The sequence below is a fragment of the Calidris pugnax genome, unplaced genomic scaffold (genome assembly GCF_001431845.1).
Source record: "Calidris pugnax isolate Ruff unplaced genomic scaffold, ASM143184v1 scaffold14, whole genome shotgun sequence".
Lineage (NCBI taxonomy): Eukaryota > Metazoa > Chordata > Aves > Charadriiformes > Scolopacidae > Calidris > Calidris pugnax.
In genome coordinates, this window is record NW_015090793.1 from 1186438 (window position 1) to 1205910 (window position 19473).

Here is a 19473-nt window from a genome sequence, read left to right on the forward strand (position 1 = left end):
TTGTCTGAGCAAAGTTTTCTGGCAGATAGATTTATTTTATCTAACTATTGTAATTGCAGTACAATACAATTACATCACAACTGAATGTTTTTTTCTGTGTTAGGACAGAAAAAGAAATTAAAAATAAATTTTAGATTAATTAAAAAAATAAATCTGTGCTAAAAAACTTTTAATCTTGAATGTTAAACTTTTTAAGCTTAAATTCAGAGAGATGTTGAAATTAAGAAATAGCCATTTATTCAATGTACAATTATTTTTTTTATTTCCCCTCTCCCCAGTCCCTGGAAGTGTTCAAGAGCAGACTGGATTGGGCTAGTGGGAGGTGTTCCTGCCCATGGCAGGGAAGTTGGAACTGGATGGTTTTTAAAGTCCCTTCTAGCTATAACCATTCTATGATTCTGTGATGATTTATGCCTGAAAAAATAAATCAAACTTCAGTTACTTATCGTCACATTAATTATTTTTATATAGCTAATGTACAGTGCTTATTTCACTATTAAATAGTGGCACGAGAAGTTAAATGTACTAGTAACTTTGAAATCCACCATGCTAACATGAAACTTGAATTTACCAGTTACATGTTTTTCATATCTGTATGGTCATATTTGTTCTGTACTAGGAAATCCAGGCGTAAAACTAATACCAAGTACTGCTTTGATGGTTTTCTAGTTTTTTCCAGCAGTTTCAAATAAGGATGCTGATGCTGTGCTGGTTTGTTTTTTCAAAGAGGTTAAATTGTGTAAACATAATCGTGAACACAATTATGAACACATCGTAACATAGTATAAAATCAGCTCTCATGGTTTTATTTTTGATGTTTGTACTTACTAGGAGAACATATAACATGGTCTGAGTCTTTCCGTGCTTTATCAAGGAAGTCAAATGCCACTTTTTGTTTTCCAGGGCTTAGTTATTGAACGGCTGGGACGCAGGCCTCTTCTCATCGGGGGTTTTGGGCTGATGATTGTCTTCTTCGCAGTGCTTACCGTCTCTCTGACTTTACAGGTAACACTATGGGCACTACCTATTTTTATTCTTTCATTTGCCTATTTTAAACACCAGGTGCTCAATACCTATTTGTCTCGGCATTCCTACATAAGCCAGTCCTTTTAATCAGCTTGACATAAAGATTCAAATGTCTGTGTTTTGCTTATTGTTGTAAACAATATCTGTTGATTTCAAAGTACTGTGGTTAGCCATAGCAGCTTTTGCATTAAAAAGCCATAGAGGCTTTGTCATGCTCGGTCTCCTTAACTCCAAGATTCATGCATAAGAAGACAGTTTTACCCATAGTTAGGTAAATAGTTTACCCATATGCTGTGTTTTTATTTTTGTTTATAATGCAGTCATTTTGAGATTTCTTTCATATTTTGTCATCCTTATTCTTAAGTTTAGATGTTTTTTCCAGTAGTGAAAAGATTTCCATGTTTGATGTTTCTTTCAAGTTATATTTCTGATATTTTTACTGAAAATATAAAGACTTAGCCTTTGCAGAACACCTGCATTTAAGTTCTCAGATATTATCATCAGTCAGTTCCCCAGTTATTTCAAATGGTCAGAGGAGTATTATTAAACCCTTCTAAATACTGGCCTTGAGACATTTTTCCTTGTTTAGCTTCTGTTTTCATAATGATGCAGTTTCTATCTGTTCCTGAGTGCTTTTGAGAAGTACAGCTAACAGTCTGCAATGGTATGGTTTTGGGTGGTCTTTTATCAAGCTGTTTTTCTGCTGCCATTGATTCCCATGTCATGCCATTAATCTGACTTCCAAATCTTGTTTCCTGGTTGAGGAGAGTCAGTAAGTCAGTTTGACTAGCAATATGCCAGTAAGTTTGATTTGACTGACCTGTAAGTACAGCACAATAAAGCTTTACTCCACATACCTGTCATGACAACTATAAGACAGTTCTCCAGAAGAGGGATGTTGCTGCCAGTTTTGTATGCTGAGTGAAAAATTCCCTTCCAAATCTTGTAAAAAACCTAGTTTGATGTGTAAGGACCTTCAGCTATTTTAAACCTCTGAAGTTTGAGAACCTTTCGGCTTTACACCCTTTCAGAAGTGTCTCAAGGTGTTAAGTATTAGAGATTAGATGGTGCTTTGGACAATGGACCAGGGTACAAAATGGCTTGATCTTGGCTTGGCTTGTATCTACTCCATATTTGCACCTTCTCTGTCTCTGTGCCTTTAGAGACCTTGGATCTGCATTCAGGTGTGCAACGCAAAATGTGTAATTTTGATAGATCTCAAGTCTCTTGGTTAATGTTAATGCCCAGGAGACCATGTTTTCCACATAATGAAAGGAGTAACACAGACTGAAAGAGAAGCAGCATTGGAAAATAGGGGTCTTGAATACGTAAATAATTACCTATTTTAGCAAGTATATTTTTACGGTGCCACTCAAGGTGATGTTTTGGTGATACTACAGTTATATGTATCTTAACTAACTTTGCAAAAATAGTAAAGTCTAATAAAAATGGCATTTACACTTTGGTAATGGAAAAATCCACTGATGAAGAGAGAAAGGAATGGGAATCCATGGTTTTTTTCCCGTTTATTAGTATTATTGTTAAGCATTCACATACATGGTTAAGAAACAGTGTCCTGAAAACTCAGTAGAAATTACTCAGCATATTTCAAGTTCCTGTCATTTAGAAGTCTGAATAAAGAAATGCTAGACTAAATTCTGAAACAGAATGGAAAACACTATCTATTTTCTGTGATTTTTTTTTTGTTTGTTTTAAATATTGGTGATACATACAATATACTTAACATGAATGTCTCTTTATCTACCCAGAAAACTGTGCATTGGCTTCCTTACCTCAGTATATTTTGCATCCTGGCAATCATTGCGTCATTCTGCATTGGACCAGGTATGTCTATGTTTTTTCACATTTTTTGTATGCCAAAGCAGAGGTATTTTTGTGCTGGCACTATGTTAATAAACTGCTTGTAGGAAACTTCATTTGACCCTTATCTGAAGACCACAAGGGGTCTAAGACTATGAAAGGTGATGGCAACACAAAGCGACAGCAACATTCTTGATAAAAACCCATCTACACATGCATTCACACTCAGTTGTCAGCATAATTGAGAACTAGTGCCTAAATTGCAATCAGTACCAAATTAAACTGTTGGCTGTTATTGTGCTACCGCTATGATTTTGTAAATCTATAAAAATCCTCTCAGACTGGAAGCTGAGTGTTTTATTTATCGATGCTTATGTTAGCAGTTTAATGCTGGGCAAATGTGACACTGGAGGATGGGGACAGTTGTGTCTGGTTTCTTTCTTCTCTCCCTTTCCAAAGATAGAGAAGTGTTTTGCAAGAGGGTTTACACATACTTTCTTCAGGAAGATGATGGAAAAGGTGGATGTCCCAATGGTGGAGCTGCTTGTCATTCTCTACTGATTGCATGCATTTCAAATCCAATGTTTTTGTAGGTTGCAATGAGTTTATCAGACCTATGTTCCCAGCCCAGTTTTGATTATATGGAGCTGGATACAACTTTGTACACAATCCAGTATTCACTGGTTGTAATTTTTGTATTTCATTTTCTTTAACAAAGAATGTTTAAGGTATGAAAAAATAATAAAGCCAGACCTTTCTCAGAAGTGTAGAATGAAAGGGCCAGAGCAGTCTCAGCAAGGGCAGTTCTGTCTGGATAGAAGAGAAAAAAGATTACACCAAGGCTGGTTAAGCACTGGAAGATGTTGCTCAAAGAGGCCGTGAAATGTCCATCCTTGAAGCTACTCAAAATTCAGCTGGGCAAGTTCATGAACAACTGGCCCTGCTTTGACCCGAGGCTGAACTCCAGAAGTCCCTTCCAACCTAGTTTATCCTGTGATTCTAATTGCATCATATCTTTGAAAAACGCGTTTTAGTAGATAAGCATAATATGCAAATACTTGCCTGAGTGTAGTATTTTTCTAAACAGTGTTGCTCTAGCCTTCAGAGGCTTGATCAGAATCGGATCCTGCAGTTATTAGATAATGAAATGTTAACCTAAATTATTTGCAGATAGATTAAGAGGAATTTAATCCAGATTCAATTCACGTACAGAATAAGATGTCAAAACAGTGTTAAAATTTTCAAAAATTCTCTCACAAACTGTTCTCTACAAAAATCAGCTGCGTTTTAGGAGATTTTTCACAGGTGTTCTGCTGTAAACCTGAAAGTAAGACTTCTGTTCCCTTGAGTTCTCCGTTTTTTTCGTGCACCGTTTATTGCCTCTTTTTCTTTATAAAGAGTTTGACATTAAACATTAATCAGCTGTTTATACATCTTCACCACTGAAGTGATCTAATTAATTGATTGTGGTTTATTTGGGGAAAGAAAGAGTTGCTGATGTCTCATGTGACTCTAATGAAACATTGCTGTAATGCTGTGGATCCTCTTCTGGAAAAGCTGACGAAAAATTATGCTGTTTTAAAGGAAGATGGAGAGATCAAAATATTTCTTTTCCCCTTGCTTTTGGGAAAACAGTTTGTCACTAATCTCTGTGCTTATTTCTTCACTGACTGGAAGAAGGATGGAGTGAAATAGCTTGACTAGGGTCATCAATGCACATAATGTAGGTGGCCTGTGAAGACTGTTCTCTTTCCTCACCTCCAGCTCTTCTTGCAAGGCAAATAGTGCAAACAGTCTTGCAATCCCTTTGTCCTTCTGTAAGGACAAATCTCAGGTTCACCAAAGTCCCTAGTGTTGCAGACATGTTTCTTAGACTGAGATTATTTTTTTTTAAAGAAGACTTCTGTGGAATAGAACTGCTCTTGAATTTTGAATTCCTAAGGAAAGTCAAATGTTGACTTGAAACATCTTGACAACTTCAAACAATTTAAGTAAGTGCAGCTGCTTGCAACATATACCTTTGTTTTTTCTAAAAAATCAGTTGAATCAAATTGCAATTTTTTCCCATATTACAGACATGTTTCACTGATTTTTATAACTTGCAGATCAATATGTTCTTACATGTTGTATTTTCAGTATATTAAGATTAACCCTCTGTATTTCACCTTCCTCTCACCATTCTTCAGAATGGATTCTGGTTTTCTTCTCTTAGCTTCTTTCCTTTTACCAATGCTACTCAGGATTTTCTACTGTACTTTGCACTCTCTTTGGAGCAGTGTCTCCAGATACATGCAAGACAAACAGCTATAGTTCGATATTATTTACTTACTTTCTACAGGAATTCTTTTCATGGAATCACAGAATGATATGGGGTTGGAAGGGACCCCTGGAGATCATCTAGTCCAGAGCAGCTCCATCCAGAGCAGGTTGCACAGGAACATGTCCAGGCGGGTTTTGAATGTCTCCAGAGACGGAGACTCCACCACTTCCCTGGGAAGCCTGTTCCAGGGCTCTGCCACCCTCAAAGTAAAGAAGTTCTTTCTCATGTTTAGCTGGAACTTCTTATGTTCAAGTTTGTGCCCATTTCCTCTTATCCTATCCCTGGGAACCACTGAAAAAAGATCAGTCCCATCTTCTTGACACCCTCCCTTTAAGCATTTATAAGCATTGATCAGATCCCCCCTCAATCTTCTCTAGACTAAAAAGACCAAAGTCCCTCAGCCTGTCCTCGTAAGAGAGGTGCTCCAGACCCCTAATCATCTTTGTGGAGTGTCATGGTACACAGAAACATGATTTCTTTAAATGGGAAAGTAACTGCTGAAAATTAACCTTATCTTTCATTTCCTACTAATATTAGAGTTTTACGGAGAGGAAGTAAGTAGCAAAGAATACGTTTTTTAACACATCTCCAATACAGTCGCTGTTAGAGAGTATCTAGAAAAAAGTATGAACAGGGCAAGCAGGCGAGATGCTTTTCTAGCACGACTACACTTTTTTTTTTTTTCAGCTTAGGGTCTTTCTGAGACATAGTTTCCAAGATTTTCACAGTCTTCCATGAACATATTCATTCCCTGTCTGAAACTGTGCAAAATTTTATCATCCTTTAGCAAAGAAATCTACATGTCAACCACCTCTCATGTACATGAAGACATCCTTTGCTTTGCTTTCGTCCCTTTAGGTCTTGCACTGGAAGAAGTAGAACAATTGATCTCCTTCCTCCCTCTTCAAGTTTCTTGTGATCTTGAAGACTTTATCTACATGTCAACCACCTCTCTTGTACATGAAGACATCCTTTGCTTTGCTTTCGTCCCTTTAGGTCTTGCACTGGAAGAAGTAGAACAATTGATCTCCTTCCTCCCTCTTCAAGTTTCTTGTGATCTTGAAGACTTTTACCTTATTGCCTCAGATTTTTCCAGACTGAATGTCTATTTCTTATTGCTTTCTTCTCAGTGATATTTTATGACACCCGTTTAGCAGAAAAATTTCACACTTCAATATCTAGTGTTCTTTTGCAACAGTCTGGTAGTTTAACAAGACAAGGCTGAAGTTTAGGAATAACTGCCCCACTTTTCTGGTCAGTAAAAGGGTTTTTCCCCAAGAAAACTGATTGCATGCTCATTATTACTAAGTTGCAGATTTCTAATGTTTTTATATACTATTGTCATGGTATTACTAACCCTTAGTATCCTATTTAATTCCTTCTGTAGCTATTTAGAGCATTTCAGCATTCTTCAGAGTAAATCCCACATGGTTTGCTATGATTCTGCAGATACAGATCTTCATCTAGGATGAATTCAGTTTACATTCATTGAGCTATCGGTACTTGGAATTATCCCATCTAAAAATAGTAAATAACATCAGGAATACTGCTGTAACTTTCTTGAGCATAAAATTGCCTTTAAAAATACAATATTTTATGTCTTGTTAGAACATCTGATACTTTCCTGATAGCTTAGATGTGGTCTCCCACTTTGTGATAGCATATGGATGAGTCCCATCTGCTCCTTTACAGCTAGGATCAGCTGTTACTATAAACTGTGGGGTTTTTTTCTTTGTTTCATTTTTCTGAACTAGGCTTTTCAGCTTGCAGATGTTTTTTTCAGGCATATTGCTGGGGACAGAAACAGTAATGCTAACAACAGGTACTTCCAGGAGTGTGTGTGATTTGATACTTCATCATTTTTATCAAAAGAGAAACAGCAGAAAGCTTTCATGCATTTCCTAAAAATTAAAGGGACCCTTATGTTCAACATAGTAAATCCATAATCTGAAGGAATTCAAAGCAATTCAAAAATTGCTTATTGTTTTATAGATTAAGGAGCTGTGCTGTTCCAAACAGTTGCTTCGTTGTGCCCATTTGGTTAATTATGCACAAGTGAAGATATTTGGTTGCAGAGAAACATACTGTTTTCCAATATTACTTTTGATTATGGGAACACATTAGTAAAGAATTTTACAGTTTTCACTTCAAGAAAAAAGCAGAAGCTTCAAGGAAATGTTTTTCTTGGTCTCATGGTTATCCTGAAATAAGTACATGATACATTTCAACTGAAGAATTGTCGTCCAGCAAAGAGTAAAAAGAAAGGACTGAGGGGATTGGTTCTGGCTCCTGAGAAGACAGTAAGAAAAAAAATAAATTAAAAATTGAAGAAAAATAGTAAGAGAACATTTGTTTTCCTTGAAGCATTTGTGCTGTTTGGGTTAGGTATCATGAGCAAATGCATTGATTTGGAATGCCTTTACTGAGCGGGTAAGTAATATGTAGCTCCTTGGAAATGTGGGTAGTGATAGGTGGGCTTAGGTACAAATGAAATGTCTTCCTTCTTTAACCTTGGCTTAATACTTAAGGAAAAAGGAAAAGCTAAAAGCTACTCTCTCAGTTAAACCCATGTGGCTGCCTCTTCATATACACTGAATCACGTTGAGCTGCACTTGCAGGATCTGTGTCTCTTTCAGGAAATCCAAACTAAAATCTGACTTAAACACAAAAAGTGTAGATTCTGCTTATTTTTCTCTATTTACTTGAATTCCCAGGTCATCTATTGTGCCTTTGCAACAGTTGCTGTGCAAACAAATGATTTTTGATTTTGCTGGGTTAATTGAAAAATATCTATACACATGTGTGTCCATTGGGTGATTGGAGATAGTTTTATAAAGTTGTTGGAGATTGACCCCTCTTATCTACCAGTCAAACAGTTAAAAAAAACAAACAAAACAAAAAACAACAGCAGCAGCAATCCTTTTATCTACCAGTCAAACAGTTAAAAAACCAAACAAAACAAAAAACAACAGCAGCAGCAAAACCAGCTGATCCAGAATGTATCCAATCCAGGGGCAATTTCCTTATTTGCCTTCGGGGATGTGCCCCCTCCTGCCAGCCAGGCTGCCATGTATTCTGGGATGAGCGTCTTTCAGTCTTTGGTTTTGATGCTGTTCCAATTTGTATAAAAAAATTAAAAATTCAGTTGCTGAACCAGAGAATTGCTCTTCTGCCATGTGTCAAGAGATTTACCCCAGATGGCGGAACATGTGGGGAAAAAACCCAATCAACTGATTAATTGGGGATTACAGTAATGTTGGCGTGGATAACCTTCCCAATGGAAATAAGCATGACAAAGACACAGTGAGACCCTGAGAACTTTGGAAACTTGGCATAGAGCATTTGCATGCACTATCTTTATATGAAGAGATTTATTAATATTTCTTCCTTAGAAGCATATTCTAAGTGCAACATCCTTCTATCCAGTTTTAATAAATGGAGGAGGCAGTGCTGCAGAGACAGGAAAGGAACAATGTTGGCATGGATAACCTTCCCAATGGAAATAAGCATGACAAAGACACAGTGAGACCCTGAGAACTTTGGAAACTTGGCATAGAGCATTTGCATGCACTATCTTTATATGAAGAGATTTATTAATATTTCTTCCTTAGAAGCATATTCTAAGTGCAACATCCTTCTATCCAGTTTTAATAAATGGAGGAGGCAGTGCTGCAGAGACAGGAAAGGGAACCATGGGGGAGGTTAGGTATGATGCCTGTCTTTAATTAAATGAAAGGGTGAGAGGAAACCATGGTGGGGGAGGTTAGGTATGATGCCTGTCTTTAATTAAATGAAAGGGTGAGAGGAGGTGGACTGTTTTAATAATATACATGGCTTTGAAGCAATCCTTCCTTTATCACCTTCTTTCAGAAAATGAAAAGTATCGTCTCTCTTTAATCGAACCTTTGCATATTTGGTGGCTCTGGAAATGCAGTTAACTGCAGTGCTGGACTTCTTGGACTATTAGGAATAAGTAGAAATAACCCAAGACCCTGTTGGTGTAGTAAGACCTGTAAAAGGTGTTTGTGCAGCACAGATGTGTTGTCCTTCCTTCGACCACTGTATCTGGGAGGGAGGTCAGTGTGCCCAGGTAGTCATGCAGAGTTCCTTGGGGTCCTCTGGAATGATAGAAATCAGCTTTTATTACAACAAGCAGTAATACTAGGGGCAGTTCCAGAAATCTGAGGGGTTGCTTTTATATCCCGCTGGACTTCTTGGACTATTCTACTATTCTACTAGTAGAAATAACCCAAGACCCTGTTGGTGCAGTAAGACCTGTAAAAGGTGTTTGTGTAGCACAGATGTGTTGTCCTTCCTTCGACCACTGCTGGACTTCTTGGACTATTAGGAATAAGTAGAAATAACCCAAGACCCTGTTGGTGTAGTAAGACCTGTAAAAGGTGTTTGTGCAGCACAGATGTGTTGTCCTTCCTTCGACCACTGTATCTGGGAGGGAGGTCAGTCACACGTGTGCCCAGGTAGTCATGCAGAGTTCCTTGGGGTCCTATGGAATGATAGAAATCAGCTTTTATTACAACAAGCAGTAATACTAGGAGCAGTTCCAGAAATCTGAGGGGTTGCTTTTATATCCATTGCTTGATTATCATAAATCATGCCATTTTTGTGCAGGAAAATTGTGTTACTTTGGTAGCTCTTTCAAGTTTGAGATTAGCAATTGAGATTGTTTGAAATCTCACTTCATCTTTCACAGTTTACCCATTTCTAGTAATAGGACATGTATAACTGCAGGCAGTTGGAGAGAAAAAGAGGCTTAGAAACTCAGGAACAGGGTGAGGATTTAAGGGTGTCAGATAGTGTCAGCTAAGGAGATTGCAAGAATGGTATCTGTTTAAGTGTCACATGGAAAACTTCTCCATAGCTCTCTATCTTTTAAGTTATTTGAAAGATCATTTTATATTAACACTCCTTTTATTAGCACATTCTTTTACATATTTTCTTAGAGAGCTAATGCATCTTATTATTGTGCATTGTCTCTCCTCATTGTAATGTAAAAAATGCTCATTGTGTTGTCATGTGTCATGTCATCATTTTTGAGACAAAGACTTAGGGTTGAACGTTAGAGCACAAAATTGCTCATGCAGCAGTTTGCCAGGAAGGCTGCAAAGACAGGCTACTGTGAAGGTGAAGAAGATAGATTTTATTAAAAGATATAGGATAACTTTTATAGGATCTTACAAAAAAGACTGAGAATAGGTTTTTTTGTTTCTAAAACCATGGGCAGAAGACAGAATAACACTGAGAAGACAGAAAAGCTGAAGGTAAATGTTGCTGAAGAAAATCACAGCAAACTCCAAATGTAGGTGCTAGCTAGCCATCAATAAATTTAGAATAGAAATTGGAAGAAAACTGTTAGCCACTAGAGGAGCTGAGTTCAGTATCAGCTTCTCCATGGCAACAGCAAAAGGAGGAACTAGAGACATAAGTTTTATAAATTTCTAAAAGGACTGTATGAAATATTGCCTGAAACAGCTGGAGATTAGATTTGAACCTGATGATCCAGTCTGATCCTGGGTTCCTTTATCTCAAAGTTCTATGTTCTTCCTTTATCTCTCAAGTGAGATATTTGATCCTCTGTATAAAGTCTTTCTTTTTTTCCATTTGTCAAAAAGCTCCTGTGTCTACAAAGATGAGCGTGTTCTCAGAGAGGATTTTCTAGCTGGTCATTGCATAGATATTATTTACATCAATAGCTGCTATTTTTAAATCCGTGGTGCTACAGTGAGAAGAAAGCAGGAATCTCTGGTTAATCCTTACACAGTGGCTTCAGGGCATTTGCCTTTACTGTCTTATGCTGTGTAACGTCTTAGAAGTAGTTATTCTGGTCCTAAATCCTGTAGGTATTTCTGTGGGTGAGTGGCGCTTCCCCTCGGAAGACATCCTGCTGGCTGCAGAGGAGTTTGTGTAAGGCTGAATTTAGTGTGAATAGGATCAAACATGAATCAGCATGATTTTGCTTTAATTCCTACTTTTAAAATCAGTTCCTACTCAGTATGCGTAAGGATGACAAAATCAGATCAGTGGCATGTTTCCAGTCATGCTGTCGTCACAGGAAAGGGAAATTGATAAAATCCACTCCCTAATGGAAGTTGAAAAAGTCATAATTTCATGATAATGAGATCTATGTTTTTTGACTGTTGCTTTTTATAGCGATTGCATTTTCAGACACAGCTAAGAAACACTAACAAACCAGACCATTTCAGAAAAATGTTTCACTTACTTTTTGTCTCTTTTTTGAGAGTTGTGTCTTATAATTTATTTTTATAATAGTTGTCATGGTTTATGGAGAGTAAGTGAAGCCTTTCCTAGCACAGAGGAATACAGACACAATAGAAACATGATAATGGTATATTCAGCATGTGTTAAATTGACATTATGAACTAAACAAAAGAAGACTCAGAGGAAGTCATTGCTGTGCCCTGAGGTGTATCAAAGATATTTTGATATTTAAAGTTTAAATCGGCCTGTGCTCTTACTCTGAATGCCAACGTGCAGCTGTATTGACAGCGGAGCAGTTGTGATAAAAGGGTCACTTTGAAAATCATGAGGTTCATTCAATCTGAAATGCCATCAGGGAAGAAGAAAAATCTTCTCTTGGGTGTGAAACACAAACAAAGGTGTGATTGCACACACATAGACATAAAAGTACTGAAATGAAAGGCAGCATCAGTATTATCGCCTGAAATAGGCATTTACAGAAGCTTTGTGCGATGTTGTGTTGGCTTCTCCACTTCAAGTGGGATGTAAGAATTTCTAATGCTCATGCCCTCCCACAGAGGCATTTTTTAATACAGTTTCTTTTAGTATACTTTGAGAAAGAGTTTGGAGCTTGCTTGCATGGAAGAAATACCTTCTTTTCGTACGAGAAAAGTATATTGTGTTCAAAAGAAACAAATAAACCCGTGTTGTTTGATTAGAAAGCAGTAGATTTGAAAGTTTAGGTTAATTTTAAAAATGTCTTTTATTCTGTAAACTAGAATCCTTTACAGTCTTTTCAGGAGGTGGGCATCCCTTGAGAATGCCAAATAGTTCCTGCGTCAGATAAGACAGGCAGTTGTGCAGAAATAAGCTTTAGTTTTCCTGGCAATTTGAGAAAAGGTTTGGTTTGTTGATGGTTGTAAGGCTTTTGTGGGCATAACAGTAGATTTAAAACATGCTGCACTAAAAGCTATTAAATATTCCAAAATCGAGTTACAGTTGAGTTCAGGAACTTCTAATAACCTGGAGACATAATTATTATGCGATGCGTACCAGTCTCAGTTGAAGATTTGCTGAGGGATCTCTAGCCCCATCCCCTGCCCCGTTGTGCCACTCCATTGCTGCTGACTACCATCCATCCAACGCAAGTAGCCTTAGGGTTGGCATTTTAGCCTCCCAGCTGCCAGCCATCATGGCTTGCCATATTAATGCCATTGCTTTAATTGACGTGGGCTGTGACTCACAGCAACAGGAGACCGGATTTACCTTTCCTTTTCTGGTTTTCTCCAGCAATGGAAAAATCTCCTTCCTACGCTTGGGGGCAGGAGTATTTTCAACTGCTTCTACTAACTCAAAGAGATGAAAGGATGGGAAAGGAAAGGGCTTCACCTGAGAATTTGTCTTTTGATTGCCTTTCCGTGACCAGACTGATTTTTTTTTGGCCCTTAAGAAACATACTAGACTTGCTTTCAATCCAGCCACATCTTCACTGAATTTTTTTGTGGGGGAAGATAACATGCGTCTTGAATATATTAAATACAAGTGTCATTCAACATATATCTTTGGGATTAATACCTGGTTTATGTTTTACGTTAATATTTTGCTCTTTAAAGAAGAGCCTTGAGTAAATGTGCCTTTTTTAACAGCTCTGTTACAGAACTGATTTAAATTCTTTATAATTAGTGGAAATTTGTCAGTTTGACCGAGTAAAGAAAAGTGTAAAGAAAGGTAACCATATCTGCTGGTTAATGGAATTGCCGGAGATGACACATGGAGTTCTTAGCAGCAGGAAAACTTAGGAACTTTATCCATTTAACAATAGATTTTACAAATTATGTTAATTGAAGCTTTCAAAATGTGAATGCTTTGACACTTGAGAGCACTCCTCTTACCTAAACTAGCATGTTTTCCTGAATTATCATTAATTACATGCTGAGCATTCACAACTCCAACACTTAAGAAATTTACTGCTGGAAAAATGCATCCATATGTTTTAGAGCTTCATGTAACCATGAAAAATTGATTTATTCAAAAGCTGTGTAAGTAACTTAGGTACATTATTCAGATTAATGGGGACTGAATATAGAAAGCCTCGGAAAAAAATATACTGTTTCTTCTGTGAATTAGTATAAAATATTTATACTTACAAAAGTGCAAACTAATAAATGTATAGAACAGTAGATGTAGGACTAATGAATGTAAAGCAATAAAAATATTTTATTTCCTTTGTGCCCAGGCACAATACCCGGCAAAGAAAAGTTCTAAGTTCATCTCATCTATTTTTGGCTAAGCTCCATCGCTAGCATTTAAATGCAAATGTTTATGTGTTTTATGTTGCAATGAAAGTTGCAGCAAGTTTCTTCTCTCTAAGAAAATGAACAGCAGCAAGAGACTTACTGGGGAAAAAATGGGTCAGAAGGACAATTACGTGAACGAGGGAAGTCTGATGGTGTCAATTTGACCGAGTAAGCAGTTGTTTCCTTTGAATCTCCAGATGTTATCTGTCCTACTCTGGAAACATCACTTTTTTGGGAACGCTTAGTTATGACTTTGGCAAATTCTTTCTGAAATTCATCAGAAAGAAGTTTTATATCTTTCATTACAGCAAGACTGTTACTGTCTTTCTTCAAGCTGGTACTTCGAGTCAAAATGTCCCTTCATTTTCCTTTCTGCTTGGTAGCAAAGAGCTACTGCTATTTGCTGTATCTATTTTGGTTACCACCCACAGTAAGGAATAAATATTGGTTTTGTCCTACATTCATTAGTTCTACATCTGCTACTCTCCATACCCTGTCTACCATCCTGGAGCAGCAGCCAAATTCTTTTAATCACTGGCATTTGAGGCCCTGTATCCTAAAGACTTCTGCAGTTTCCAGAAGTCACAAACAGTGAAGACACGGTCTGTTACCCATCCTAAACAGGAGATGGAGGACAGGGAGAGGCTCTGCTGCCCTAGCTTCTCTGAAAATATGGTCCACTATTTTTACTCCTGGGGTCCTTCGGAATGAATGCAGTTATGCAATGACATACTTGTGCACTGCTACTATGATTAATTGCTTTTAAAAATATTTCATGAGGGAAGCCTGACATGCCATACTCAGTTTTCAAGACTGTTTTAGCTTGCATAGGTTCACAACCAGCAGCGTTTTGTGCTAATGGGCTGTCAACCTGAATTCCTGACAGGGAAATCATGTCTGATGGCTTTATATTTTTTTTCAGGAGATTATTGTAGAAGTAATGAGCGTAGAATAGATAGGGATTGGGTTTTTTTCTGTTTTCAGTCCTGTCATAGAAGCGTAGACTAGATAGGAATTGGGGTTTTTTTCTGTTTTCAGTCCTGTCATAGTGATGTGACTGTGTGAATATTTCACTTACCTAGGACTGATCACACTTCTGAGTCTCTAATTCAGGTATTTCCACAATACTGCTATCTGTATGGAGGATGAAAACATAAGGGACGCTTCCTGTGCCTTAATTAAAGTAAAAACTCTCTCGTCATTGAGATCATTGGTTTTAATAATGTAATATTAACAGAAGCTATGTTAATCATCTTAATCAGTGTCTGATCATCATTGTTAGTGAGAGTAATTATAAATTAATTATATCATAAAGAAACTTAGTCATAGCTCAGTAAAGAAATTTTTTCTTCACATTCAAATAGAAAAACAGAAAGGCTATAATTACAGTTCTGATACGATAAAGTGAGTCTGAAAATATAGCAGAAATGTTTAAAAGACTATTTACATGTAGTTAAAAGTTGAGTGTATTATTTAATTGTATTTTATTCTTTTGTAGTTATGCAGAATTATAATGGTGAAGCAAAAAGAAATATTGCAAAGTATCATAGTAGAAATTTAATGTTGACTTTCAGTTTTCACCAAAAAAAAAAGCCAACACAAAAAAAAATTTAATAACAAAAAATAATAATCAGAAAATAGCCCACCAGATTTAAAGTCTTACCAAAACATCAAAAAAAATATATTGGATTTGGACAGCAGTTGGCAGAATGGCCAATGTCTGGAGTTCTGGTTTCTATTACAATAAAAAAGCGAAAAAGGAAAAGCTATTAAAAAATGAATATATTACTCAGGCTTCCAGGAAACAGCTGTGTATTACAATGTGTGTAAAGAATGATAGCTTAAAAGTACTGACATTATTGGGATTCTTCAGTTATGTAGTAAGTATTTTGCCTTCATTAAACAAATTTTCAGAGAAAAATGATTCAGTCAGTAAATGACTGCTCATAAAATTCTGCTTGAGAACATTGTCTGACAGAACTAAAAATTATAAGAAAATGCACTAATTATCCAAGAGGAGGAGAACTTCACTGATAAAGAAATTATCAGATGGTTCAGGTAAGGGTATTCTTCTATCTTTTGCATTACAAAATTACATGGAATATCTGCCTTAGATACAGTTACATAAATGGATGTAGAAAGAATATCGTGTGGTTTTCCCATTAACTAATAGCCTTGTTGTTGTATGTCAACAATTTTAGTGTAAATTACCTGAGAACTAAGAATGAATATTTCAACTAACAATGTTACAACAGAGTACATGAATATTTCTGGGGTTTTTTGCCAGGTTTTGTGTCATTTATATTTTCTAATTTGGTGTTAGGGTTTGCACTTCTACTTTGCCATAGACCGACATAGCTTTAAATGTGCTTTATTCAAGTGGACTTTAACCGAAGGCAGAAAAGACCACGCTCTTCAAATGGTACAAATTAATGTGGTTAATGAACTATACTGTTTTATACAAGCAAAGTGCCTCTTTTGCTTAATTCTGCAGCAGATGAGATCAGCAGTTCTCCCACGGAGGAGAGCTGGAGACAGATAGCAGAGTGTGTAGCATGAAGCTGTGACTCAGTGCACCCCCTGTCACACATTCTGCTCCCAGTTCTCTCAACAGGATTAGCCGGGCGATACAGCTGTCACAGCTGACTAGGTAATGTTGTTATTTGGTGGGGTATTATTCTATCAAATGCCATGTACAAGTTAAAATAACCTGACAGAGCACCTCCTTGAAGATTGAGATACTTATTTTGTAAAATTCTTACTCTATCGGTAGACACACAGAGATGGAAGAAACTCCATAGTTGGTATTGGATCCCTCACTGGCAGTAATCCTACAATATATTTTCCTATGAGGTTTGGTGGGGATTTTTTTGTGTGTTATTTGGGGCTTTTTATTTGGGTTTTAGGTTTTTTTGTTTGGTTTGGTTTGGTTTTTTTTAATAGCTAAGCGCTGGGTAGAAACTGGCAGCCTTTTGCTCTCTCACTGAAGAATATTGACTTGTTTTTCCAGCAGTTTTCTAGGGTTTTTGTCAGGATATTTGTCTCACTTCCATTACTTCTCTGCCACAGCTTCCCTATAGAGCTGTCCTTTGCCCCTTGAATTGCAAATACTGAAGCCTTTCATTGAGATAGTACTTCATCTCCCAACCCTGTTAGGATATATCCTAACATGCCTTGCCTATCCTACATGCCTTGCCTTGTAGTTAAAAGCTGTTTTGCTTGATTTTGCCTAGAGCTGCACGGAATTTTTTTTTTCCAAAACAGAACATTGTCACAAAGCACTTGCCCATTTTCTCAAAACATCTCACTTTGAAGACTCCTTCTCTCAAAGCGCAGAGTTGGGAAGTCTAGAAGCTCTTGTCCTCATCAGGGCTCTTGCGACTTCCAGGCTCCCTCCTGTACAGGCAGAATTTGGAGTGCTGAGTCGTGCAGGAGACCACTGGGCTGCGTGACCATGGGTGATCCTCTTGCTGGGCCTGGAAACCCCACGCCTGGCCGTGGAGCCATCACCTGGACACGCAGAGGGTGTCTTGAGCGTGTATTGAGAGATGAGATGCGGGCTCAGGGAGTTGAGTTCCTTTCTCTCTACTGGTTCTGAGGGTGCAGTTTCCATCACCTTCAGAGGCAATTTACCAGTGTAATAAATCTCCCTGATTTGTATTAGGCATTTATTATTTTAACAGTTTCATTTCATAAATCATATATATTGCCATGACTTCAACTCCCAGTTAGGTACTGGATAAAAACAGAAGGAGGATCTCAGTATTTTCTTTCCTTCTTCCTGTTTTCTGTATTCAGATTTTTGCACTGAACTGAGCGACATCTGCTAAGCAGTGTTTATTTGTAAGTGCTTACTGAACAATATATATGCATACTTAATTTTTCATAAGAAAACATGTTGATACTTGTGCAAATTTAAATATATATTTGAAAATCTGTAGCATGTATACCAAGAATATTATTTCTGTTCATGCATAAAGGACTACTAGATTGAGATTCTGGATGTTTACCAGCAGATGACATTGATTCTAAGTGTAACTGGGCTAATTACAGAGTGTAATGAATAAAATACACAGATACAGAAGTATTGTGGCATGTCTAATTGTGTCATGTGGGCTTATTCGAGTTTCATTAAACAGCCCATTGATATACAGGTCCTGCCATAGGAAATTTGCAATTTGTAGTAGATGTAGCATGCTAACAGGTACAACAATCTTTCTTTAATGGCACTGCAGTATGTTAAGAACTTGTTCCATTATGTTCATTGCAGTGCTGAAAAGAACAATGTATTGGGAATTGAATCACTATAATTATTGTGGTCAATGCATTACCTCTTTAAATCCATGTTCAGAAGCTACTTTGCTGAAGAACTCCTACAGGAAATCCTGAAATACATTTTTGGGTTTATGATCAGATATAAAATAAAGCTGTTTCACTGAAAATTGTGTGGAAAGCCTTCCAGGGGAAATGCTAATGCCAGGTTCATTCCCCATGAGAAAGAACATCAGTTAGCTTTTTTGTGAAATTATTTCACCCACGTTCAAACACATATTAAACTTGCAAAACCCACGACAAAAAGACTGTTTCAAAAAATACAGTGGTTTGGTTGGATTCCTTCTGGCTGTGGTTTCCAAGTATCTATATTTGAACACAGGCCAGTATGGACTCATCTGGCTTAGTGATTTTGTAGAGAACCTTGCAATGATGCTGACTCTGTTGTTGAGATCCCATATTGTTGTTATGACTCAACTACCCAAAAAGTAAGGTGGAAAATCCTGGGATTTTGTAAAGAGAGAGTGAGGGAGGACCCAGCCTGCATCCCCAGACTGAGTAGTGGTCCAAACTGACCTAGTCAAAGCTTGCTACAGCTCCCTTCAATCCCATGCACCCAAATTTCTTTATCAAATAAACAAAGTTCCAGAAGAAAAGGGGTCCTTGAACACACCTCTGACACCTTGAAATGGCTGGGGGTGGACTCCCGGAGCTATCAGTTCAGCTGATCTCAGGTGTCTTCACTGTTTGTGTCTTAAGGCTCTGCATTTTTCCTTCAGGTTACCCTACTTTCTTTCTCCCTGCACTCAGTTGTGGAGTGTGTTCTTCACAGTGTTGTGGCTCATGGGAGGCATTTGCCTGCATCCTAGTAAGATCAAGTCTCTGCTCTTCCAGGCATATAGCAATATCCACCAATGACCTGGCTTCATTCAGCTTCTCTTTTCAGGCCCTGTAGTTCTTCAATATAATTTGTCTTAAGTCACCCCATTACAGAAATTGGCTTTCTCTGTTTTGTGATGCAATGGAGATGCTTTTCTATGCTACGAGACATTCTGGAGGTCTCTCTGTGCTAGGTTTCCTATTCCTCTCCAGAATTTTGAAAGAACTCAGAGCAGCTGCTAATTTATTATTTATTATTTTTTTTTAGACTTTGCAAGATACTGTTTTTGCCATCACTAGACTAATTGATGATTTTTCAAATTAGATTGAAGAGTTTTTGTGGCAACTGTGACTAATAATAAATTTTAGTGATGATTAATTTTTATCTAGAAATTATATTTGAATTTCAAGAAACCTTTTTCCAAGATAGTACCCGTGCATTTTTATTTCCATAACATTTATGCTTTCTGATATGTTTCTGTCCTTTTATACTGTTTTTTGTCTTTTTTTTGCCTCTGGCTTTTTTCCTCTCTTGTACAATGTGTATTTTCCCAAATGGGTCTCAAACAGCATTTTTTATTATACTGACAAAAACAGCAACACCTCTGTAGATTGTCCTACAGCAAAGGCATGACAGAATAA

At 37.3% G+C, this 19473-nt stretch overlaps 1 protein-coding gene across 1 annotated transcript in view; it reads left to right on the top strand.

The window, feature by feature from the left end:
- Nucleotides 1-19473, top strand: part of SLC2A9 (solute carrier family 2 (facilitated glucose transporter), member 9) — a 164515-nt gene that overhangs the window by 118159 nt on the left and 26883 nt on the right. The window contains exons 13-14 of the mRNA XM_014966695.1: nucleotides 875-1005; nucleotides 2796-2871. Of these exons, the coding sequence (XP_014822181.1) occupies nucleotides 875-1005; nucleotides 2796-2871 (207 nt within the window). The remainder of the gene's footprint in view (nucleotides 1-874; nucleotides 1006-2795; nucleotides 2872-19473) is intronic.